At 43.7% G+C, this 25,635-nt stretch overlaps 1 protein-coding gene across 1 annotated transcript in view; it reads right to left on the reverse strand.

The window, feature by feature from the left end:
- The window catches only part of COL22A1 (collagen type XXII alpha 1 chain), a 218,528-nt gene that overhangs the window by 93,052 nt on the left and 99,841 nt on the right, over positions 1–25,635 (reverse strand). The window contains exons 13-17 of the mRNA XM_051612195.1: positions 11,884–11,937; positions 10,300–10,353; positions 8,631–8,684; positions 2,403–2,456; positions 260–304 (exon numbers count right to left, since the gene is read on the reverse strand). Coding sequence (XP_051468155.1) covers positions 260–304; positions 2,403–2,456; positions 8,631–8,684; positions 10,300–10,353; positions 11,884–11,937 — 261 coding nt within the window. The remainder of the gene's footprint in view (positions 1–259; positions 305–2,402; positions 2,457–8,630; positions 8,685–10,299; positions 10,354–11,883; positions 11,938–25,635) is intronic.

The following is a 25,635-nucleotide window of genomic DNA, read 5'->3' on the forward strand; positions in this document are numbered from 1 at the left end:
TGCAGTGGCATTGTTGCACTCCACTCCTCCTATCTCTCCTCCATCCCTGGCTACACACAGGAGGTCCCTATATGTGTGTTCAATTGAGAGCAGAGATCTGTAAAGCCCTCCTGCACTCCCATGGGAGGTAATTTCCAAACAGCACCAGGAGGTGCAGTGCACTGAGGACACTCCATAATCAACTAATCTGGCAGCCCACCCCACCCAACAGGCAAAGGTGTAGAGCAGATTGGCTTTTCCAAGCATGCAGCAGGAATACCTTGTCTCCTCGTGTTCCCTTTTCTCCTCTTTCTCCTTGCAGACCCTACAAATATAAAGAAAAAGAGATTATGAAGCTCAATCCAAGTAGAGGCATAGTTATGTCCTCTAATTATGCACCAAAACACTGTGCATGTCTGTACAACATATTCAAGTGAACCTCAAGGACATTTTCCACACTGCCAGTCCTCAAAGTTGGCTGCAAGCTTGGTCTAAGCAGACACACAGGGCAGGGATGACCTGTGGGCCCAAGAACATCTGTAGTATCATATTGCTTGCAGACACACGACCCTCCTGCCAACAGCAGCGTGGAGGAACAGGGAACACACCACAGCTGCAGATGGTCTGGAAAACAACCAGAGCTCAGCATTTTTCATGTTGCTCATAAACAATGAGGACTTAGATAGAGGACAATAATGATGGGGAAAACTATTGCATAACCAAGCAAGAATGCCCATTCCTGGTGGTTTTGGAGGCGGTAGCTGGGCAGCCAGCAGGTACCTCTGAGACCTGGCAAATGCTAAATAATCCTTGTCCTGGAGGCCCAAGCACATTTTTGCTCTGTGAATCCAATACCAGTGTTCCTCTGGACTGCATAGCTCTTCTCCTCCCAGGTATACCAGAACAACTTCCTGGGGCTTAGTTTGATTAAAAAAAATGATGCTAATCCAGATGATCAGCTCAATGGACTGGGACAGATTTCACCTTCCCTTGGCATGGGAAGCACCTTGCATTTCGCCTTTATTGTAACAACCAACTAATGACTACAGGCAAATATACTCAGTCTGTAGTGACGTCTCTAACTGCCAAACCTTAAAATGCTTCTTATTCCAATAAAACACCCATTTAAACTTCATTTTTCTCTACACTATAGTGGAGGTTTGCTTCCAAGCTAATGAGGGCTACACGTCTGGGTTTATATGGCTTAAAGGATGACTTAGATAACTACAGTTTTCAGATTGTTGGCCATAGTTGACTGTGAGCTAACTCTGTACAATCCTGTCCATCTCTAACAACCCCAACTGAGCCTACACAGCTTCCCACACTGCAATGCAACACCACCACTATTTCCAAAGACCAAATCAAAGGAGGTTTAAAAATAATGACCCTTTTAATGCACTAATAACTATGGGGCCCTTGTGTAGACTGAGTGGAGCTCCTCCAAAGCAGCCCAAGCCAAATGTCAATCTTATGACAGAAACGGATAGGACCTTCATGAATGGAGCACCACATGTGAGGGCTTTGCTTCTTCCACAAAAAAGGTAATTCAAGGAGCAGGATGGAAGAGTCCTTATAGCTTCATCCATTTATCTCAGTATTGCAAGGGTCTATGGCATGGACAGGTAATGCCACCCCTGTATTTGTTTCATCATCTTCCAGTATAACACAATTCAGCCTTAGACCATACAGAGAAACTGCTCAAGCTCTTTTGAAGACATTGGGCCCCTCTGCAGAGAATTGTGAGCAAGTCCTCAGCCAGCATAGGGCAATCTGTCAGAGCAGGAGCACGTCTGGTGCTAACTGATGTATAGTTCTTTTCTGAGGTCATTAAACTTCAGAAAATCCAATCAGCCTTTACAACACCAGCTGAAAGGCTGCCTCCACAATTACCAAGATGAGACCACAAGACAGAGATGCTAACTCGATAGAACCTGATTTATATTGGTCTTCCTGTTCATTCATTCAAGGCAGATTTGTCCCCTGAGCCCAAAGGCTATTCCCTGGCAGCTTTGAAAATATGATTGGAAACTTACTGAGAGGTGGTATTTTTTCTTGATGTTATGATGAAGTTTCCCAGCACCATATAAATGGTGCATCAACACCAACAAAAGCAATTCCATTACAGTGGGATCATCACAATATCACCAGCTGTTATATCAGTAGTCAAGTAATGTCTGTTGACGTCTCTTTACTTGGCACAAGTCTGTTCTCATTTCAAGAAGTCAGAAGAAACTCAATGAAGTCAAGAAAATGTCACTATTTGGATATAGCTTGGGTAAGTGGTCAGATATACCCTATACTGCTTAATAAAAATAATAACAATAATAATATTTTATTTAAAAGAAAATAAATAGGTGAGGAGAACACTGAAAAAGTGGATGAAGTTTCTAGAGTGTCAGAATTTATTAAGAGCCAGGACTTACCGGTGCGCCTACGTAGCCCTTGATTCCTGGAGGACCCTGTTTTCCCTCGGATCCCTGGCAAGGAATTGAGATAGAGTAAAATACCAGAAAGTTTCACATTAAAGACCAAGAATAAAATCAAGTTTTGAGAAATGCAGCTTGCTCTCCTGGGCTCACAGGGGCTGTTGAGGCTTCTCAGCTGTCTCAGTGCTAATATCCAGAGCAGTGTCTGACTTTCCAGCTACTTACCCAAAGTGACATCCCAATGTTTTCCTCTCTCCTCAGTGCTCAGACATTAGCAAGCTTTATCCTTCTCTTTTCAGTCTTGCCCTACAAAGAAAACTGTCCCATGCAAGGTCCTCTACAGGTCTGTTCAGAAGTTTTGGCAACAGCAGTCATTGCCTGCCTGTTGCACACAGGGTGACTGAGCTCCTGAACCAGATGCTGTGGAGCAAAGCCCAGGTGTACTTTGCTGCAAGTGCTGCAGCACAGGGTGTACCCCACTATAAACAAATCACAGACTCCAAAGTGTTATGTATTTTGAAGAGTAAATGAAAAGAGACACATCAGCACTATATTTTTGAATGTTTATTTACAGCATAAATGGGAGAAACGCAACAGGATCAGCTACATCTCTGCAGTTCTTCAGCTGGTCACGCACTGAACTTCTCCCTGGAGAAGGTAAACTGAAATGGAGAGCACCCTCACTGCATGCTTTTATGTGCTTTACAATGTCTGAAACTGGTCTGGACCCTCGGCTGAACAGGATCAGCCCTCAGAGCCAGACTGTGGATACAGTCTGGGCCTGAGAAGGTGACCATGAGAACTGGTTTGATCTCTTATATCACTTATTTGGCTGATTATTTTGTTACTTATCTCACTCTCCTTTTCCTTCTCCTTTCTCGTTAACTCTGGTACTGGGTAGCTGTAGTGGACAAGGCTTCAGAACAGAGAAAGATTTTCCTTTTAAACAATTTCTACGTTTCATGATTCTATGATTCTATGAAAAATATGAGATGTGTTTGCAGTGAACTGTTAGGAGGATGGAATATTTTTTGTCCCAGTGAAAAGACCCAGGTGGCAGTTCACTGATTACACTTGCCTTAACCCAAATGACAAATTCATTTACAGCAATTGTTAAGCACAGACCTGACAGGCTGGGTGGCTAGTGTTTCACCTCTTCTTTAAGGAATACATCGCCAAAGCTGTCCCCTCCCTCAGCTGGAGAGGACTGAACTTGTTAAAGCAGATGAAGATGTGCTCTGAAGCTTCTGAGCAGTCATCAGCCCAGCTGTAAAGTAGGTGAACCTGTGGTAAGCATGGAAGCAAACCACACAGCAAACTTAGGAGGGAGATTCACAAGCAGGTCAACAAGAGATTGGCTTAGGAACAAGCAAAGGTGGATCTGGAATCTCTACAACATCAGGCACCTGAGACCTCTGCAAGGTCAAGGAGCACTGCAAGTCCTCTCATGGCAGAGGGAGAGCAGCAGGCATCCACTAAAATCTCTGCCTTCAGCCCACAGAAAAATACTACTATCAAAGTCTAGGCAAAACCCCTATAGAAGTTTGGATAATTGCTCTGAGCTGTCCAAACTATCAAAGTCCAGCTCAACACCGTTACATAAAACACAGTTATAATGCTCAACAAAAAATATCGAGAAACTGAGTTTGTCTGGATGAGAAGACATCCTGATCCCACTCAAGGCCTGTGCTGAGATCATGTCTGGTAAACCAGAGAAGTGTGAGACCTGCAACAGCTGAAGTAAACAAGAAGAAGGAAATTTGTCAAAATGAAACTCTTAGCTAATGCTTTATATTTCAAAGCCTTGATATTTTTTCCCTTTCCCTCTGTTTTTTCTATCAAGCACAGATAACTGTCTGTTCAGATGGGAATGCTCCAGGGTGCCACAGCAATCACAGCCACAAAGAATCTCTTTGACCTTTCATTAAAAACACAGAAATAGAAGAATGAAAAGGTTGAATATTAGCTGCAGGATTTTACAGGGTAAAGGGCCTGGCCTCAAAAATTCAAGCTTTGTTTCACTGCAATAATATCATGCAGTGAGGAACTTGTGCTATGGCATTTTTTTCTCTGGACCCACTTACTCCATTTAAATTAATCTGCCAGGTCCCATTTATTTAGGTGGGAGCCTGCTCCACCGAGCAATGGATATTTCTTGCCATCTCAGACCACCATGGCATCTTCTACGACCAGAAGTTTCAACACCGATTTGCACAACGCTGACTTTGAGAGCTCTTCTTTCCTTCTAGCAGCTCATAGCCAGCAAGACTACATATCCTTCTGGGTGAGCTATGAAGTTTACCCACCAAGTGTAGTGAAAAAAACCCCAGGAAACAAAAAAAACCCACATATTTTTATGATGAAGAAACTGAGCTGGGAACAATCTCCCCTAGAGCCTTCCCTGAGCAGTAAAACTGGAGATAATGTACTGAGGCAATTTCATTCCTGTAACCTCTACCTGTCCCCTAATGGGCTCCTCATCTATTAAAGTACCTCTGTGGATTCAAGTCCTATTACCAGAAGTCTGCAGGACCCTTATCTGTGCTACTGGAAGCTTCACACAATTCATGAGATCTGCAGAAGTTCCTTAAAAGAAAGAAAGTGCCAGCAATTCCCACTGAGGCAAAAGACTGGAAATCCCTCAGCCAAGCAGATAAGCAGGAAGCTGAATTTCCTGGGGTGCACAAACAGCTACTGAGCATCCACTGCACTTGGCTCGATGAAAATCATAGAATCATCATAGAATCATAGAATTATTAGGGTTGGATGCCGGCGGCGAGGGAAGCAAGCAGTCCAGACTTAATGTGATTGATAAAGCAAGCTTCGATTTATTGAATACACAGTGTTACTTTTATACCCTTTTCCAAACCTACATGTAGTGAATTCATTGGATAGTAACCACGCATAGTGAGTTCATTGGATAGTAACTACTTGTAGTGATTTCACTGGACGGCAACTACTTGCAGTGATTTTACTGGATAATAACACACATCTGAGTTCCAGGGTTCTTCCTTGTTTTCTATCATTCTACTTCTCTACCTTGTCCTTGAGTTAGTTTAAGCTAACAGAGATTGTTTATACTTGTGTTAGGCTAAAAAAAGAGATTGCTTGTACAGCTGCTGTTTGTGCCACACTCTCAAGGCCTCTCAAGGAGATAGCAGGGGCCCATGGCCCTGCTGCTCAAGCCATTCTGCAACAGTTGGACTTTAAAGATCATCTAGTTCTAACCCCCCCTGCATGGGCAGGGACACTTCCCACCAGACCAGGTTGCTCAGATCCCCATCTAACCTGGCCTTGAACACTTCCAGAGAGGGGGTCTCCACACAGATAATGTTCCAGTACCTCATCTCCCTCACACTAAAGCATTTCTTCCTAGTGTCTGACCTAAATCACCCCTCTTCCAGTTTTAAGCCATCACCCCTTGTCCTCTCACTACATACCCTCGTAAAAAGTCCCTCCCCAGCTTTCCTGTAGGCCCCATGAATGAAGATGGACTGAGCCAGGAAGGATCACATCACAACTGACCAGAGAAACTGCAAGGTAGCTCTTCATGGAGCCTGGGTTAGAGCCCCAAGCCACTGTATTGATGCTGATTATTTTAAATAAAAATAAGTGATCTGGCAAAAGCCAATTATTACACCAGTAACTGGAGATGTGACTATTTCAATTGCTCCACCTCTGCCCATCTCTACACACCTTGTTCCACACTGCTGAGGTGGTTGGACTTTACATCATGAAGTAGAAGGACTGTGGGTTCATATGTTAGATTTTAAAGCTCTGTCAGCAAAGCCTGGATTGTTTCTTAAAATAGCTCAGGCCAGAACCCAGCTCAAGGACACTGCATATAGTCAGCACATCTGTTGAGGCAAATAAAAGTCACTGTGAAAGCACACGATCAGGTTATATTTAGCCACTGTAGCTGAGAGGTTGAGCTTAGCCAAGTTCAACTCTTCCCTGGGAGCACTTGGCACTGCACAGTCAGACTTCTTTAGGTCCAGCCCCACCAGCACCTATCCTGCCCAGCCCACAGTGCTGAACTTCTATTCAGCATTGCCTTGTTACCTGGCTGAACTAAATGTGCCTGATCATCTTGATGGCAAATAGGGAACATTTTCCAAGATCAAGCCCTTCTGGAGGTAGATGTAGATGACTAGGTTTAGCTTAATTTGTAAAAGCTTTGCAAGAGTGAGGAACTTCACACCATGAGGAGCATCATATCATCACGGGTGCATTAAGAAGTGTGTCCAGCAGGCCTAGGGAGGTTCTCCTCCCCCTCTGCTCTGCTCTGGTGAGACCACACCTGGAATACTGTATCCAGTCTTGGGCTTCCCAATTCAAGAGACACAGGGATCTACTGGAGAAGGTCCAATGGAGAGCTAAGAGGATTATTAAGGGACTTGAACATCTATCTTCTGAAGAAAGGTTGAGAGAACTGGGGCTGTTTAGTCTTGAGAAGAGAAGGCTGAGAGAGGATCTCATTAATGTCTATAAATATCTGAGGGATGCCTTTCAAGAGAAAGGGGCCTGTCCCTTTTTGGTGGTGCCCTGTGATAGGACAAGGAAAAATGGGTATAAGCTAGAACATAGGAAGCTCCACCTCAACATGAGGAGAAACTTCTTTACTGTGAGGATGTCAGAGCCTTGGGACAGGCTGCCCAGAGAGGTTGTGGAGTCTCCTTCTCTGGAGACTTTGAAAACCCACCTTGATGTGTTCCTGTTTGACCTGCCCCAGGTGATCCTGCTGTGGCAGGGGGGTTGGACTAGATGACGTCTAGAGGTCCCTTCCAACCCCTAACATCCTATCCTTCTATACAGTCTGCTGGCTTGTAATTACACTATGGTAAATTTGCAAGACAGAAAATATTTATTTATTGATACAAATGAGAGATGACACTGACAGGCATAGGTGGGTGATGAATGCAGTTCATTTCACCCATGCCTAAATCCCACTGAAGGTCAAAACAATACCCAGAGGGCCTCCACTCAGCCCAGCCCTGCTGTCATTTATCCTCTGATGAACGTGCTGCCAGGCAGCTTCCACAATCAGCCCCTTTGTGTTGCTGAAGGCACGATTGCTCCTGCAAAGAACCACAGGATGGCTGCCAAGTATTTTCACTAATCCACAGACATACCCTTAGTTCTGATGGTCTGCTGATGAGACTTTAGGAAATGATGAACGTCTTCCTCTATGAAGAAAAAAGACATTTGGAGAAAGCACCTCTCCCTAGCTGAGGAACCAAGAAGGATCTCTATAAACTGCTTCATAGAGTCCTCTCAGACAGAGCCAAGGGACAATCAGGACTACATCTGGGAAGGTGTCTGGCTTTAACTCCTGTTTAAGGACAAAGACATCAGTGAATGCAGTGGGAGGATTAGATGAGCAGATGCAGCTCTTCCAGAAAGGTGTGATGCTCAAAGACCTTTGCTTGTACAGGAATAGAACTAGGTGCAGTAAATTTGGGAAATGAATCTATTGTCCTTGCAGCAATTTTCTTAGGCTGAGCTGAATTTTTTGTACAGGATGCCCCTGAAAACAAACTTGTCAGTCCAGTGCACCATCTTCTTTCTGTGTTATAACAACAAGACTGAAACCAGTAGATAGGGAGTTACTCCCTCAGTTACCAGGGAACAAGGCAAGGAGAGCTGAGACTTTGAAAGGAGGTATAAGAATTGCTCATGAGAAGGACTTCAAAATTTGGGCATATTTCTGACACTCTGCTAAGTCTCCTCAGACCCTCAATCACAAGCATCTTGTTTGAAGCAAACCCAATGATACAAACATTGCCTCAAGTTCTGCATCACTTTGCCACTCTCTACTGGTACAAAACTGAAGCTCCCAAAACAGGCAGAAACATCCAGGCTAGGATATGTCCTTGATTTTTATTTTTCCAGTCATAGAGCAGGGATAATAATTCCCACCTTCATCTTTGCAAGAATTGGGAAGGCTTACTGAAGACATGAAGCAAGGCTTATGTGCCCCAAAAAATGTTATCTTCTCCATCTATGCTGCTGATTGAACAAAGGCTATTTCTTCCTCTTACATAACCTTTTCTAATTGCTGCTATCTTCGCAGACCTCTGATGAAAATGAGCATTTTGAGTTTCTTCATCAGCCAGTGAGAACATCAGTAGTCAGAAACAAAAAGTAATTCAAACAATTCACACATGTAAAAAGTTAGGGGAAAAAAATATACCTGTCCATATAAAGAAGCAATGGAAAGTTTACCTTTGGACCTGCTGGCCCAGGCAGTCCAAATGCTCCTGGTCGTCCTGGTTCACCCTGCAAGTAACAGCAACATTGGTGTTAAATGCTCAACTTCTCTATATAAAGGCCAGGATGGCTCAAAAGAGTCATTATATAAAGCTTTAGAAATGAAGCCAATACCCAATATCTGCAGTCCTGAGTAACACTACCCAGACATCTGAAGGTTTACCATGTGTTTTCTTTGCAAAAAAAATCCCCAAAACAAAAGCAGAAGGAGGGAAACTGAAAACTGAGGCAGACATTTACCTGCTTGTCCAACACAACCACCTAAATGGCAAGAAATGAGTTCCCTAAGTTGTGAACAGCTTGCACCAACTACAAATATGGATCCCTTGTAGATAACATAATGTATTTTTTCTTGAATAATGACCTTTTAGTGCAATAAACATGTCCTGTAAGAAATTCTGGAAGTCCAAGTATGACACTGTCTGAGCCCAGACTATACCATACATGATGTGATGATTTTGCACCAGTTCTGAAAGCCACATGGGAAAATTATCACTGCTTTTCTGAGTGGGCAGTGTGGCACAAAGCAGAAGCAGGGGAAAAAAAAGAGCTACCATGCTTGCATATGCCTGACCTTCCAAAGAGTCCTTTCCCCAAGTTCCTCCAGTCAGCACTCAAAGATTGCCACAAAGGGACAGTGAATGAGATTATGAAGGTCCACTATCAGGGTGAAGATAATTCAAAGGGATGGTGATCAGGCAGGGAAAAGGAGGGAAAGCTTTAAGACACATTTATTTAAGATGCTGGAAAAATGTGGTTTTAAGTCTCAACTGTAGCACTCTTACAGGTAATAATAACAAAATCACAGAATCAAAATTATTCAGGTTGGAAAAGACCTTTAAGATCATTGTGTCCACCCACATCCTCACTCTACCAAACATTAACCTAACACTAACAATTCCAATGCCTAAACCATGTTCCTAAGCGCCACATCTACATGTCTGTCGAACACCTCCAGGGATGGAGACTCAACTACATCCCTGGGGAGCATATTCCAGTGCTTAATTACTCTTTCAGTGAAGAAGTTTTTTTCTAATACCTAATCTAAACCTACCCTGGAGCAACTTTAGCCCATTTCCTCTTGTCCTAAAATTGGTATGTTCCACCCTTCTTTGAGCTAACTCTGCACCTCTTCCTTTGCTCTTACCTTTTATCAGTGAACAAAAGGAGTTCAGATCCTTGCTTCTGTGGCCAAGAGACCTTTTTCTCCCACCCCAGTCCACTGTGGAAGCACAAGATGCTCCCCTGCCACCTCCACTAATGACTCTTTGCTCAGCTTAAAAGAAATGTCCAAGCTCTGCAGCAGCAGGTATTAACCAACACAGCCAGAGCAGCAGGTCCCAAACCACAGGATGCCACCACTGCCCCCTTTCCCATCTTAATTAATGGTACCAGAGCTGCCCTGGGAGCTTCTCAGGATGGCTGATCCATATGACACCTGCCATGGCTGCAAATGTGTGAGGGAGAGTGCAGGGGTTGTTAACCTCCTGCTATTTGTTTCTGCTAGTACTGAAATGGCCATAAAAATCCCCCAGACATGTCCCACTCAATACAGATTGATTTTCACTGCCTGCGTTGCACTGAAATGCAAGGATTATTATATGCGAGGAACAAAAAGGCTTACAGCTTCTCCTTTTGCACCATCCTTCCCTGGGGGGCCAGGTGAGCCCAGAGACCCCTGTAACAACAACAGAATTCTCATCAGCACGATATTAACACCTGTTGCAAGCACAATGACATGAGCAAGCATCAAGACAAGAATAAGGAATGAGGAGAAAAATTTCAACACAAATATTAATTTACAGTCTCTGGGGGAGCTGCTGCTGACATTAAGAGACTATAGCAAACTGATGAGATGTTAATGGGGAACTAGGCACTCTTGGCCACTTAACTCATTAAAAAATAAATATAAAAGCTCTGCAGCTAGACATAACCATTGAGTTGTCTTAATGTTATCCCCCTTCATCCTCTGTCCACCATTCCATCGTCTCAAAACCCTGCTGTTTTGTCACTACATGCTCATTTATTTTTAAAATTATTTTATTCCATGATTGTACAGCACCCATAACAAAGCTCAGAAGCCTCGAGGCACAGTGATAATGCACATAAGTAATGAGCCTAAAAGCAAATAGAAAAGAAGTCTTGTAAAACTCAAGCAGCCCTCAGAAACTACTCTGGTCCCTGGGAACTGAGCCTCAGGATGTGAATGTGCAAAGCTGCAGAAAACAAAGGAACAGAAGGGCAGGCACCACTTTTTAAATCTTCCTCTACATCAGGACAAGTGGGACTAAAGTGGGTTGGCAGCACCACAGCTCTCAGGGACTGCAGCAAACACAGAGGAAAGGCAAGTTTTGCTGCATGCAGCTGGCAACTAGAAGAACAAATGGAGAATGGAAAGGGAACCGACACACAACAGGCAAACCAATGTACACGGTGAGGAATTGGGTCCTTGTTTTTCCTTCTTTGGAAGTGCATTGTGAAAAAAGAATCAGCTGAGAAACAGTTGTGGGCGCTGCAAGCTGCCTCTCCGGGGTCTGATTAAACTGAGCAGGTTTGCTGGGTACTGCTTGGAGTGGGATCTTGCCTTGCAATCCTAAACATTTGCTGTTTCTCAAGAGATGGAAAAAGTTTAAACTCCTAAAATTCCTCCTGTAAATGTTGTTTAAGGCATAACTGACAAATGTGTCCAAAGTAAATACCAGTCAATAGAGTAAGCTTGGTGTGGGGTAATCCTTTTTTAATTTTTATTTTTAAGATCATGACATAGTAAGCAGTTAAAGACCATCTCAGTACAAAATTTATGTTCAACACAAGAAAGGACATGATAATCTTCAGCCTTCCACGTCTCATATTGAAGAAACACTGGTGTTTCTGTATGAGGAGGCATTAGCACTGAGCTTCTATCCTGCTTCACTCTTCTACTACTTTTTGCAGTTTTACAAAGTTCAGATAAAGTTCAAGCACTTGAGATCTCCACACATTTGTAAAAAGTGGCTGAGGCTCATCAACAGGTTTAAAGATGTCAAGGTGCACTTTGCTGAAAAACAGTACAGGAGTACAATAGTACGACCTTTTCTTAGGACCTTGTTAATACAAAACAAGAAAACAGATAAAGCAAAAGACTTAGAAAAGGGTCTGGTTTTATTAGCCTTCCACAATAGCTTAGATGTAACTTTTCACAATCTAATTAATAAAGATTGGGACTTACTTTTTCTCCTTTGTCCCCTTTCAGTCCAGGAAAGCCAGGGAGACCTTCTTCACCCTAAGATACCAAATGGAAGAGAAACCTTATATGAAATGCCATACCATGCTGTGGTATATTTGTGTATTTTAGACAGCACACTTAATCTCTTGAGAGTTGAGCCAACTTCTCCACCTTGCTGCAATGCTGTTCTCAGTCACCTCTAACTTGCCCATATTTGAAGAGGTCCACTTTCAATTTTTCCATCCAAGTGTCTCCCTCTGGCTGATCTCTTCCTCCACTCCTTTTTGTAAATATCATCCAGAACCAGGATCATTTTCATGAACAAGATTACAGACCTATCTTTGTTATATAGAAGTATTTGAAGCATTAAAACATTTCACTAAGAGACTCTCCTGTTGCCTCATTTCAAAGCACGGGGTCTTGAAATTTGGCATGGCCGACTGACTGCCAGGCCAGATTTCAAATGGCATGGAAGTATTTTGAAATACACACATGGGGGATTTTTTTCCCGTTACTTGCTCACATTAGGACAAAATGCAACCTTGGAAGCCATTCCATTTATACCTTATCAATAGATACTTCCACAGAACTTAGGGGTGTTGGTTGATGAAAAGCTCAGCATGAGCCCACAATGTCCTCTTGCAGCCCAGAAATCAACTGTGTCCTGGGCTGCATCAAAACAACAGTGGCCAGCAGGGTAAGGGAGGGGATTCTTCCTCTCTTCTCCACACCCATGGGACCCCACTTAGAGTACTGTGTCCAGTTCTGGAGCACAGTACCGAGCAGGGACATGAAGCTGTTGGAGTGAGTCCAGAGGAGGGCCATGAAGATGATCTGAGGGCTGGAGAATCTCTCCTACGAAGACAGCCTAATAGTGTTGGGGCTGTTCAGCCTGGAGAAGAGAAGGCTCCAGGGAGACCTTATAGTAACCTTCCCAACCTGATCTGGGCTACAGGAAAGCTGGGAAGGGGCTTTTTACAAGGGCAGAGAGATAGGGCAGAGATAGGACAAGGGGGAACAGTTTGAAACTGAAAGAGGGTAGATTTAGATGAGATGTTAGAGAGAAATTCTTCACTACAACAGTGGTGAGACATTGGAAGAGGTTGCCCAGATAATGTGTAAATGCTCCATCCCTGAAGTGTTCAAGGGCAGGTTGGATGGGCTCTGAGCAACCTGGTCTGGTAGGAGGTGTCCTTGACCATGCAGGGGTTTGGAACTAGATGATCATTAAGGTCCCTTCCAACCCAAATGATTCTGATTCCATGATAGGCAACAGCTAACCTCACCAAAGATTCAGAGTATGTTTCAGCCACACCTCTGTGGACAGAGGAGGATCAAGCCTGCTGTTGTGGGGTACTTGGTCATGATCCAGCAGCCTGCCTACATCTGTCTTGCATGTTCATGCTCCAACTGATATCACCCAGGTTCCAGCATTGCTGGATTTTACAAGAGATGTTGGCATGTGTCCTGCAATGGACTGGTACCAGTGCCTCTGCTGCCTGAAGCACTGGCCACAGATACGTGGGATGTAAAGCCACTAGCACTGCTGGCAAATTACATGCTATAAAGCACAGCCAAGTGACTGAGAACTTCTTCCCCACTGACTGCTGTAAAAACCTAATAATAAAAGCATTAAAGTGGCTAAGTCAATGTATATATTTCTAAATTGCCTGTACATACCTATGGACTACCTACATATTTAGATAAATTCAGGCCAAATTCTGCCACTCAGTTTTCTTTGCAGTGGTTTTGTCCTGAATGAGTAGCCAACAGACTTAGATGGATGTACTCCTAGGGCCAGGTTCCAGTCAATATCAAACAGTGTGACAAAATCTGGCCTTATTTATTTGTAGGTATATTTGGCACTTAAAGTTAATAAACGACAGAATCTGGAAAGTATCTGTACTGAATATGAAAACTGAAGTCATTAGATACTTTTATAATCTCATTTCTTGCTAACTTCATGAAGCACTCAGTCTAGAATTTGCAGTGCAGCTAGTGGTAAAAATCAGATCTACTATATTTGAATGGCTCCCTAATGAGATAGAAAACCCATCAAAGAACAAATGTGATTTTTAAGGAAATCACCTTCTCTAAGAGGTCAATAGAACTCGAAGAAATTGCTGCTCCATGGCAAAGTGTTCAGCATAAGTAGCTAATTTATATCTTTTTTATGCAAAGTAAAGGATTATGGTTAATTACCTTCTTTGCTTGCTTTTTTTTTTTCCCCCATGAAGCACCAACTCCTTCACACAGCTGAACAAATTCATCAGAGCAGCAGTCAAGAAGTTTGATGCACAGTGCTCACTGAGCCATTCATGCTGGACAGGACCTGGTGAGGTTTCAAGTCCAATTTCCCACTCCAAGAGCCATCGGCTGTAAATCCAGACCAAGTTCCTCAGAGTTTACCCAATTTGGTGTGGAAAACTTCCAAGAATAAGGTCACTCCTTTTCCCGGATGCAAATGGCAACTTGCCTCCAACACCAATAGCTTCCCAGGAAGAGAAAAAAGCTTTTCCTTTTGCATCTTTTCTTAGTAACTGAAGCAGTGTGATTTTGTCCTTTGGACTTCTAACAGATCTCAAGCACCTGCAAGAAAAGATGTGAAGCCCAGAGCAGATCTGTTGACCCTCACAGCCAAGAAGCTGCATGGACACTTGCAGGAAAGTGCTGTAGACTCTCCCTGACTTGGTGACCATCCATGCCAGAGACAGCTGGTCAGCCTGAACCACCCACTGATCGGGGTCACCAAGCAGGGAAAAAGGGATTCAGGGATGCTCCATCCTCAGGAAATACGTGATCCAGCAAGGTCAAGCATCACAAGGAACTCATTGAAGACATTCTCTTCACCTGTTTCTACTGCCATCACCTCTCTCCTGCTGCATAAACTGAAGCACCACGTCACACAGCAGACAGCCCGGCACAGAGCCAACCCTTAAAACTACAAAGTTTTTCCTGCTTGCAGCAGAAATCTTTCAGTACCCACCAGCTTTAGCAATTCTTTCCTAAGGACAAAAAGTTACAGAAGCAACCTAGGCTCTAGAGACAGGTTTAACATCTCCTGGGGAACCACCACCAGGCTACAGAATGGAAAGGGCTCCTCTGTCTGCTCTTTCCACTTACTCCCCATTAACCCTTGGCTAGCTGCTTTGTGCCCCTCACTGAGCAGAAAAACCTGTCAGGCTACAGGCATGTTCAGCAAATATTTGAAGCTTAATAAAGCACAAGGAGAAGATTGTGTTGCCTGTGTCCAAATGCCCATGTTCACCAAGTAAACTGTGTAACCTGCAGGAGGCAGTGGCAGAAGAGAGCAGGAAGCAGAAAGGCACAGGGGGCTGCTGTGCTTGCAGAGAGCCAACGCAGCTGTGACAGGCAGGGATGGGAAAGAAACCAACATCTCACACCCTTAACTCCCAGTCAGTTGCCAAAACCTCTGCTGAGGATGCAGCTAGCTGGAATGGAGGTGTTGGCAGAGCAATTTACTTCACTAAGTGTCACCGTTTGACCCGGGATTGACAACAACGCTCTCGATCCCCTCCCACCCAGGTAGGGAAGGAGAGAGAGAAAAAGAGAGAGACTTGGCTGGATTGAAAACTAAACTACACAGCTTTAATTAAATATTAATGATATAAGAAAATATATACATTTATGTACAAATGTGCTCAGGAATATGCAAAACTTTTTGCCTCCACCCACCCCCAGCGACTCCCACCAGTGTCTGAGCCAGCAGAGAAAAGACAAGATCTTGGAGTGCCAGCAATAATAAAAACAAGCCAGCATTTGTTATCAGTCTTAGCTGGAACACTTTGCTAGTTAAAAGAAAGAAGGAAAAAAATAATCAGGAAAAGTAAAAGTAGTAAAAGTAAAAGTAAATTGTGGCTCAAACCAGGACACCAAGCAACTCTCTTTTTTCAAAACTACACAACTTCATGAACTGCACCACAGAACCATCACCTTTTCTTTTCACTTGCCTACCAGATTTTTGTAATAAGGTAAAATCCCAAGCATTGTACTCAGCATGTTCATCAGATGTAGGGAAGCACTAGTGTACCCAAAAGGTGTCTGTTCCCTCCCCATCAACCCTTCCAATCAGGTTAGTTGGGTTAGCAAAAGAGCTCACCCCCTTCTCAAGCACTTGTGGATTGAGGAGCTCTGCCAGCAAGTCTACCTTACAGAATCCCAGAATGGTTTGGGTTGGAAGCAACCTTGAAGATCACCTAATTCCAACACCCCTGCCATTGCCAGGGACACCTTCTTGGAAACCACTTTCTAAAGCCATGAAAAATTGCAATTAGAGAATGACAAAACTGGCCAAAGGAGAAATCACAGGGGCCTGAAACAACATTCTTCAAGAGGAGCTCTTGCTGGGGAGGCTACAGCAATTTAACTTAAAAGGAAGGAGCAGATTTTCCCGAGTGGTTTCCCCTTTCCAAGTTCTTCAGCATGCTGTCATTTTCTTATCCACTGGCAAGCCAGCCACCTATGTTTAGCATCATCCTCTGTACTGCACAGTCAGTGGCCTATAATTGAGCATTTACAGCAAAGTTAGCGAGAGAATAAACACCTCCACTAGCTCAATGCTGACAAAATATTTGTCAAAAGAACCTAGATCTGGCAAGCTGCCATCTGATCTAAAGCAACCAGAGGACTTTTCTTGCAACATGGCTGTGGAGCACAGTCAGTCACAGGGGAGTAGAGGCTGCAGAGCAAGAGAGGTGCTGAAAACACTGAAGTCATGCACCAACACAGACTGTGAGCAGACAGAGGTTACGTAGCACACGGGCAGCTACATCTTTTTTTCACTTCTCAGAAGTTATTCTATAATTATTCACTTGAATTACAGCAACGCCTCATTTGTTCCCTGCTTGGGTCACTCTGCTGGACACTGAATGAATAAATATTAAATGACAGCCACTATGCTCCATAGCTCAGTTTAAAATTGCAAGCAGTGTGTAAATATAAAAAAGAAATAGCAGAGACAAAGAGCACAGGCCAGTGAAACAGCTGCCAAGCACACAGGCTCTGCAAGTGCAGTGGGCTGAAGGATCCAGGCACCACACTGGGAAAATGGGTGGGCTTTGGCATCTGGCATGGAGCCCTGGGGAAGAAAATCTCATGCTTGCACCAAGGCCAAACCTAGTTGTGGCACTGAGAGGGATAAAAATACTACTATATATCCACACTGTGGCTGTGTGCTCAGCTTCAACACGATGAGATTCTGGTGGTGACTCGTAAATCACACCTGTTTGTACCATGCAGTTCTACTGCCACTCATCTGCTTTCTGGATATCTCAATTTTGAAAGCTGCCCCTTTCTGGAGAACCAGCTGGAGCAGAATAGGAAGGTAACAAGGACCAGGCCCTCCAAGGAAGTGGGAACAGGCAGCAAAGGCAGAAGAGACTATTGTCAAGGAGGGCAACAGAGTATGGTTTCTAAGGCAGCTTCCCTTAGGCTTAGCCTACACTTTCTGGAGTAGTTTTATGTTGTAGGTGGGGTGACCTATTGCAGCCTTGGTCAATAGTTTTGTGGACAAAAATTTGAATGTGTGGGTAGCATTACCTGTGTATTAACAAATTTGGCAGCTTGGCTTAAGAAGTTCCTAACATACTAAGTACTGCACACTCTGAAGGTGTAGCACTACACAAATCACTCTGAAAACTCCATCTTTCTCTCCCCAAAGAATTGATATAAATTCTGCAGGCAAGTTAGGAAGGCCTTCTGAGCCACACTCAAACAACAAGTTTAGGTAGAATTCAGTAAAAAGGGCAGAATTTTAGATTTGCTTATATGTACTTTTTAATGGAAATGTTTAAAGTCACAGACAGGTATGATACAGAACAAGGCTTCAGCAACACTTCTGTCCTTCCTGGGAAGGTCTCAAAGCAGGTTCTACATGGGCACATGGATCCAATGGACAAAAGCACATGTCACATCATGAGGAAATTCAGAGCACAGGCAACTCTCAGCTGCTGCATACAGAGTACTGGAGTGGTGAAGATTGAAGATACTCCCATGATCCTCAAGTGTACCATTCATTAAAAATATGGAGAGGAGCTGGGGAAGTATGGACACACACAGCTTCCTTTACTCCTTGGTGTCCCTGCCCATGCAGAGGAGTTGGAACTAGGCGATCTTTAAGGTCCCTTTCAACCCAAACCATTCTGTGATTCTATAATTCTATGATTAGCTTCTGGACATCAGCAGAGTTATCCCATTTCTGCATTTGGGCCAGGATGTCTTCCTGGTACACTGGCTTTACCAGATCACACCAGGCTTAGGTTAGTGATCTCTCCATGGTTAAAAAGGATGTGTTGTTTTGTTTTGTTTTGTTTTTAAAAACCAACCTTACATTACATGTTCACCATATGCACATACAGCTTAATGTGTTGCATATCATCCAATGATTTATCTCATTTGAGTCATATTTAGCCTTCCCACCCCACAGAACTGCCTGAACATTATGTACATGTTCTGTGACAAAATTATATCTGCATCCCATGGAGATCCTCAAGGGGCTGAATGGAGGTAACTAGGAAACTACAAGGTAGAGAACCTTGACTGCAAGCTGCTAAGTTTCCTCAGAGTGGCAACAACTAATACAGGGATTTTGCCATATCCAGCCTCATAGCAGAGGTTCTCTGAAATGAGAGAGACCTAAAATGGAGAAGGAAGGAATCTGCAGGTACACAGAAAGATACAGAGGCAGAACAATTCAGTATTACCTGATCCTAGAGAGACATCAAAAACGCACAAAGGAATAAAACCTCAGTGATGTTTCCAAGCAATCTACTCAAGTTTAGCTGCTTTTCTTTCCTCCACTTACAGCTCCTCAAGAGCTGCCAAGTTTACAAACATTTCTTCCAACTTGAGAACAGCTGTGGCCTATAATCACATATTTTATTTCAAACTCTGGGTTGTGGCCTTTGTTAATGGAAATGAGAGCAAACTAAACAAGAAAATAACGGGGAAAAAAACAGTCCAAAACACATGGCTAGATTCCCATTTGCCTGTCAAATTTGAGTAAATCACTGGACTTTTCCTTCAGCTTACAGAGCAGACGACAGAAGATGTATCACTTTAAGATAAATTCTATATATTTTCTTTATTTTATCTTCCAAATTGGTCACCATCTAGCATAGAACTGGCAATTTTCTATTTCTAAAATGAAATAAAAAGTTCTAACCCTGTCAACAAACCATCAACAAAGGTGTTGTTGGGAGACCTTCAAAAACCTGCCACGCAGAACCCAATGAATCACACACCCAGCATATTGGCAGCTGTACAAACCTGGGGATCTATATCCATAGTAGGAGACAAAACAGCAAGAGCTGGAGAGAAACAGAACAAAAGGGCTGAGTTAAAATGAAAACAGAAGTAAAATTGACCCGTAGTGTTACCACTTCATCACTAACAATCTCCTCTCTCCTTTGTTAATTAACTTCACAGCATCCCTGTGAAATGAGAAAGAAGTTGTAGCAACTGCAATACTGCTTTCATCTCATGAGGGTGGCAAATATGAGGTACCACTGAGCAGAAGACACACGGAGGGTCAGAGAGTTTGGGATGAAGATAGAAACTCACTCCAGGTTTCCTGCCACCTGGGTCAGTGCTCTAACCATAAGTTTACTCTTTCTTTTTCCTGGCTCTTTGGCCTGTGTTCAACTTGACAACCTGATGTTTACAAAGACTAAACCAGAAGACCATGGGTATGTGGCCCACTGCTCATGCATGGTTACACACCAGACTGTTTTCACTGTTTGATGAGAAAAGTGAAGAAGAACTGAAGAGATATTGCAAGTTGAGTGTGGTCTTCAGCTGCCAATGGCTCAGATGCACAATCCCTGGATGTATTCAAGGGCAGGTTAGATGGGGCTTGGAGCAACCTGTTCTAGAGGGAGGTGTCCCTGCCCATGCAGGGGGGTTGGAACTAGATGATCTTTAAGGTCCCTTCCAACCCAAACCATTCTATGATTCTATGACTACAATAGGTTTGATTCCCAGCATCACGGTCAGTAGTTCCTGACATTCCAGATTTTCTTGTTTGCATGGTAGGGTCAAGAGGATCCTCAATTTAATATACATTTGGCAGACAATTTGAAATAAGAAAATCCTAACAGCTCTGCTCAAAAAACTTCCTCATCTCAAAGTACAAACTGATGCTCCTTCCTGGCATCCACCACTGCTCAGGACCAGAAAAACAGCTTGCCAAGTGCTAGAGGGGAAGTGTTCACTGAAGTAGAAAAGTAACCCAGCCGTGTTTCATGACATTGATTAATTTATGTTCTTACATCTACAAATAGCACACAGAAAATAGTTCTGGTCTTGTGGATGATTTACCACATAGAAGTTGCTATTTTTGCCATGCAAGAAAAATCTGTTAATTCCTTTTACTCTTCTTCTTGGAAGTTCCTGAGGCTTCAGATCTCTTCACACCCCTGAAAAATTTTAGTAGCTCCGAGAAGACCACACAGAGGAGGACTGTGTCAGGGTACTACAAACTCCAGTACCAGTCTGCTCTTAAATATCTCCTGCTACTGATAATCCACATTCACACATTAGAGTTTATTCCAGAACCTCACTGAAACACAAAGAATATTTTTCCTCAACATTAACCACATCATTTAGTCCATGACTTCTCCCCTCCTTGCAGAGCCCATTCCTTTCAGTCTCTCCCCACTGGTTAGATTTGCAAAATCACTGACTATTCTCATTGCTCTCTGCAATGAGTAACATCTCTCCACAGCTCTCTTTAAATCTCATGCCCAGACTGGAGAAAGCATCTTGCCTGAAGTCTTATCAACATCTACTTGAAACTTGCAGTGATACACCTCTGCTGACTGCCAAACACACCTGAGGCTACTTAGTCAAGTGGCTGCCAAATTTATAAACCATTTTTGTCCACCCAGACATATTTTTTATAAAGAGATGCTGCTTTTTAGGTCTTTTTCAACTCTGAGTGCATTACAAAGGTCACGATCGTTCTTTCCACTCTACTTATGGGAACACTGAGACAGAAGAAGGGGAGAAGCTAAGGACAAGTTCCCTTAAGGATCCAGCAATATAAAGCCACAAATTAAAACTGGGTGTGCAGAGATCCACACCTATTTACAGCACCAAATGCATCAGATTATCTTGAAATAATGATCTCTTATGGTCCACTCACCATTTCAACAGGAAAATAAGTATTTGCCATGAAAAATCCCACAATTTCCTCATCTGGCTCTTGCTGAATGTGCACATCCAACACCCAGCAGGATGTGACACACAAATCACTGTCAAAGCAGAGACAACAGGACCTATGGGTCCTGGCTTTGGGTGACATAAAGTCTCTAGGTAGTGCTTAAGGAAAAATGGGCACAAAAGGGGCAATTAAAGATATCCAGGGTTGTACTTGGGCAAGGTAAGAGCTGCATGAAACACCGTGCTGCCATGGGCCCACTGGCACCTTCAGTGAGCCCAAGAACAAGGCACTTGCACCTTCCCATCCACGAATGAAGAAACTCAGCCAGGCAACACTTGTGATCAGTGGAAAGGGAAAAATTTGGCTGCTTAATTAGTCAGATGTGATAATGTGTAGCAGGGGGAGAGGCAGGGAACACTTCAGATGTCTTTGATAGGCTGGTGACAGCAACTTGCTTCAGGTAATGCTTTGGCTCCCTGTGATTCATTAGGCTATGAGATCCACTTAAGGGTGCATACTCCAAGATTGCTGGGAAAGCTTTTCTATTTTCCTCCTAATAGACAGCTAATCCATATCTACCCACTGTGATATCACTCTCAGGAGCATCCTGCATCCAAACAACAGCTTTGATGACAGAATCAAGGCAATCTCTTTCCTCCTCTCCCTTCCCGGCTCTCCTATCAAAGCAGAAAGTCAGGAAATCTTTCTCACATGCTTCCTTTCTACACTGCCACTGGATCTTGGCAGTGAAATCCTCTGTAGAAACAAGTGCTGAAGACTTTGCAAACTTCTGGCTGCCAGTAGATGTCATTATATACCAGCAATGTACATGCCAGCCAGAGGCCAATGCTGAAAAGAAGTATTTTCTAAGTTTATGTAAGGAAAAAAACCCAAGTTTCTAGTGTTCTTGGACTGCTGAGAATTAAGCTGTCAGGATGCACAATTAGTATGTGATCTGGCTTCGAGTTGTTTATTACAATCTGCAGCTGTTATTCTGGGTCATAGAAAACCACAGAATTTATCTAAACCCCTCTAATTATTGTTAAAAAAAAAAAAAAAAAAAAAAAAAGAACTCCATCAAACCATGGTTACTTAGCTGTGCAGGATGTACTTTAACTACAGTTAAGAGGACTCAGAAATACTTGAGGAGCAGACTCAAGTTGCCTGCAGACATAAGAGAATTCAGAATATACTCAGAGCACTAAGGCAGATGCTAATATTTATCCAGCTCACGTTTTAATCAGAAGATTCAGAAAAGAAATTACAGATATTAATTACTCCAGTGAGCTGCCTAACAGCCTTATGAAATAGATGAGGTATTGTTATACAGATGTTGAAGTGCTGGACTGAGAAGTTAAATGCTGAGTGATCTTAACCAGATGAAGTCAGTAGCTAAGAATGGTTCCTGAGAGAGATGACTCCCAGCACAAAAAAATAATAATAAAAAAAAAACATGTTGATATTGCACTTTCAATTTCATTACCAGGTCGATTTTGAGCTATGCTCACATCATTTTTTATTCTGCAATAAAGTATGAAGATCTGAGTGCTAAGAATCAAACCCTGAAGAGGCAACATTTCCACAGCCACAGTCTCCAGTGACTGGGTGGCTGGAGTTTTGTTTTGTTTTCACATTTCAAATTCAATAGTATCTCTAAACTTGGAGATGTTTTCCCATCTTGTTACTGACAAGACGTGTTGGCTGAAAAAGCACTGCCCACCTACCTGGATGCTGATGCACAAAGACTCCTGCTGTTTCCTTAGCCCCTCCAAGCCACCCTTCAGCACTCCAGCCCCAGATAAACTGGGTGGCATTTAAGAGTTTTGGGACTTGGTGACAATGTCTGAACATCACAGCCCAAACAAGGCGTGTAACCTAGTTAGAGCACTTTCCCTGCACAGGGCTCCAGGTTTTCAGCAGTGAAGGACACACATGATCTCCTGGAGTGATTATTAATTCTATTTAGAGGTTGTTGGAATAAGGACTAATTCTTAGTTTGTGCAAGCTCAGGCTCTGCAGGGTGCAAGTGCTCAGAGAGCATGACCTGTTTCTAGGTGACATTCAAGTGGTTGTTCCCCTTCCTTTGCACTGAAGCTTTTAGTAAGCAAAGGCTCTCACCTTTGGCCCTTGCTTCTACTAAACTGCAGCATCCTGGACATGCACCCTGCTAAACCTGACCCTGACTTCCAAAACAATCTTCTTAACTTGGACTTAGACTTGCTTCCTGACTGTGGATCAGCCTGGTGACCTGCATTCTTGGTTGAACCTAGCTACCATAACTGACCAGGATGCTCCTTAGCTGGGGTGCTAGGGATAAGCCCTGGCGGGTGAGGTCCCTGCCCTCCCAGCTCTCTTGCTGGTTCTTGCTGCACCCTGACACTCAGGGACCTGGCCTTCAAACATAATTACAGCTCTGTGTGTCTAAAATACCACCTCCATCCTGAGCCTTACCTGCAGCCAAACCACACAAGACCCTTCTGATCCCCAAATCACAAAGTCATACAATGGTTTGGGTTGGAAGGGACCTTAAAGATCATCTAGTTCCAACCTCCCTGAAATGAGCAGGGACACCTCTCACTAGACCAGGTGCAGGCCTGTCCTACCTGGCCTTGAACACTTCCAGGGATGAGGCCTCCACAGGTTCTCTGGGCAACCTCTGCCAGTGTCTCACCACTCTCATAGTGGAGAATTTATCACTAATATCTCCTCTAAATCTACTCTATTTCAGTTTGAAACTGTTCCCCCTTGTCCTATCACTCCATGCACTTGTCAAACATCCCTCCCCAGCTTTCCTGGAGCCCCTTCAGGCACTGGAAGGTGCTCTAAGGTCTCCCTGGAGCCTTCTCTTCTACAGACTGAACAGCCCCAACTCTTTCAGTCTGTCGTGGTGCTCCAGCCCTCAGATCCAAACACCCAAGTAAAAGCTCTCCTTTGCCATCCAACCAGGAGGCAGCATCAGACTCCAGCAGTGTCTGCAGCACCTCTTGCAGGCAGAACTAGGTTGGCTGCCTTGTGCCCCAAGTTCCTGGGTGCCAACCAGCCCAACCTTAAGGCACTGCCCTCCTGCTGCTTTGGTGAGTCCTGCTGACAGCACAGCACAGCACTGGGATAAAAACAGTGACGTGGCTTTCAGATCAGACCTTTCTTATATTCACAGCTGCCTTGGGGCACAGACAGAGAGAACAGGGCTTTGTGGATAGAATGTATCCAACAGGGGAGATTTCCACAGCTCTTCCAGAAGCCCTAAAAAAAGCCGTAACTCCAATTTGGAAGAAAAGTAAGACAAGGGGAAGCAAAGCCTTTTGTTTGAAAGATCTAGCAGGAAAGATATACAAAGCCTGGAGGAAAAGAGGTTCTCCAGCTTCACTTTACAGGAACAAAAACTAGCTGCTTTGCCCAAGGTCAGCAAATCTGTTGGAGCCAAGTTTTAAGTCTGAGTCTCCTGCAGCTTAGCCCAGAGCCTTAACTATCTGCCTGCTTTGCTTTTCTGTGCTTCTTCTTGCAGTCACTGCATCTCTAATAAGCCAAGCCACTTCAGAAGTTTTATTCTCATTAGAAATCCTATAATAATCCTTCTGCATTTTTGATCAGAGTAAGTCATTACCATGAAAAAAAAACCCACACCAAAGAGAGTTAGGAGATATAGACAATCTACTAAAGTTGTTTCTCATATTCATTGCTGCATATGTGATTATTAGCATGAGGGGAAACAGACAAAGCACAAAGGAAAAGCTCATACTTATGGAAACATATTAGTGAGGGAAGTCCCAGTGTAAAGCCTAATGAAACCTTCATCCACAACCTCTGCAGAAGGTGGGTGCACCTGGTTAGAGTTTCCCATAACTGGAGAGTTTTCAAAGAGCAACAAAGCTGGTGAAGCATTTGGGAACAAGTCTTATGAGGAGCAGCTGAGGGAACTGGGGTTGTTTGGCTTAAGGAAATAGTGGCTCCCTACAACTGCCTGAAAGCAGGTTATAGCGGGGTGAGGCTGGTCTTGTCTCCCAAGTAACAAGCCATAGAAAAAGAGGAAATGGCCTCAAGTTGCTGGAGGGGAGGTTTAGATTGGATATTAGAAAAAGAAATATATTTACTGAAAGAGTTGTCAGGCACTGGAACAGGCTGCCCAGAGCAGTGGTACCATGGGACAAAGCCCTGGAGGGAAGGTAGCCCAGGAAAGCTGGTCCATATTCAAGGACCACTTCCTCCATGCCCAGGAGCTAAGTGTCCCAAAGAAGAGGAATGCAGGCAGGAGAGCCAGGAGGCCTGAATGGATGAGTAAGGAACTTCTGGACACAGTTAAATGTAAAAACAAGGTACACAGAGAGTGGAAGCAGGGGCAGACATCCGGAGTGTCAGAGAAGCAAGGGATCGGGTAAGGAAGGCCAAAGCAGAGAGAGAACTGAACCTGGCCAGGGATGTTAAGAGCAACAGGAAAAGTTTCTACAGGTATGTCAGCGATAGGAGGGAGAAGTGGGACAATGTGGGCCCAGTCAGAAGGAATCTAGAGACCTGGCCATAGAGGACATAGAGAAGGCTGAGGCAGTCAATTACTCCTTTGCCTCAGTCTTTACCAG

The sequence above is a fragment of the Apus apus genome, chromosome 2, assembly GCF_020740795.1.
Source record: "Apus apus isolate bApuApu2 chromosome 2, bApuApu2.pri.cur, whole genome shotgun sequence".
NCBI classification, from domain to species: Eukaryota; Metazoa; Chordata; class Aves; order Apodiformes; family Apodidae; genus Apus; species Apus apus.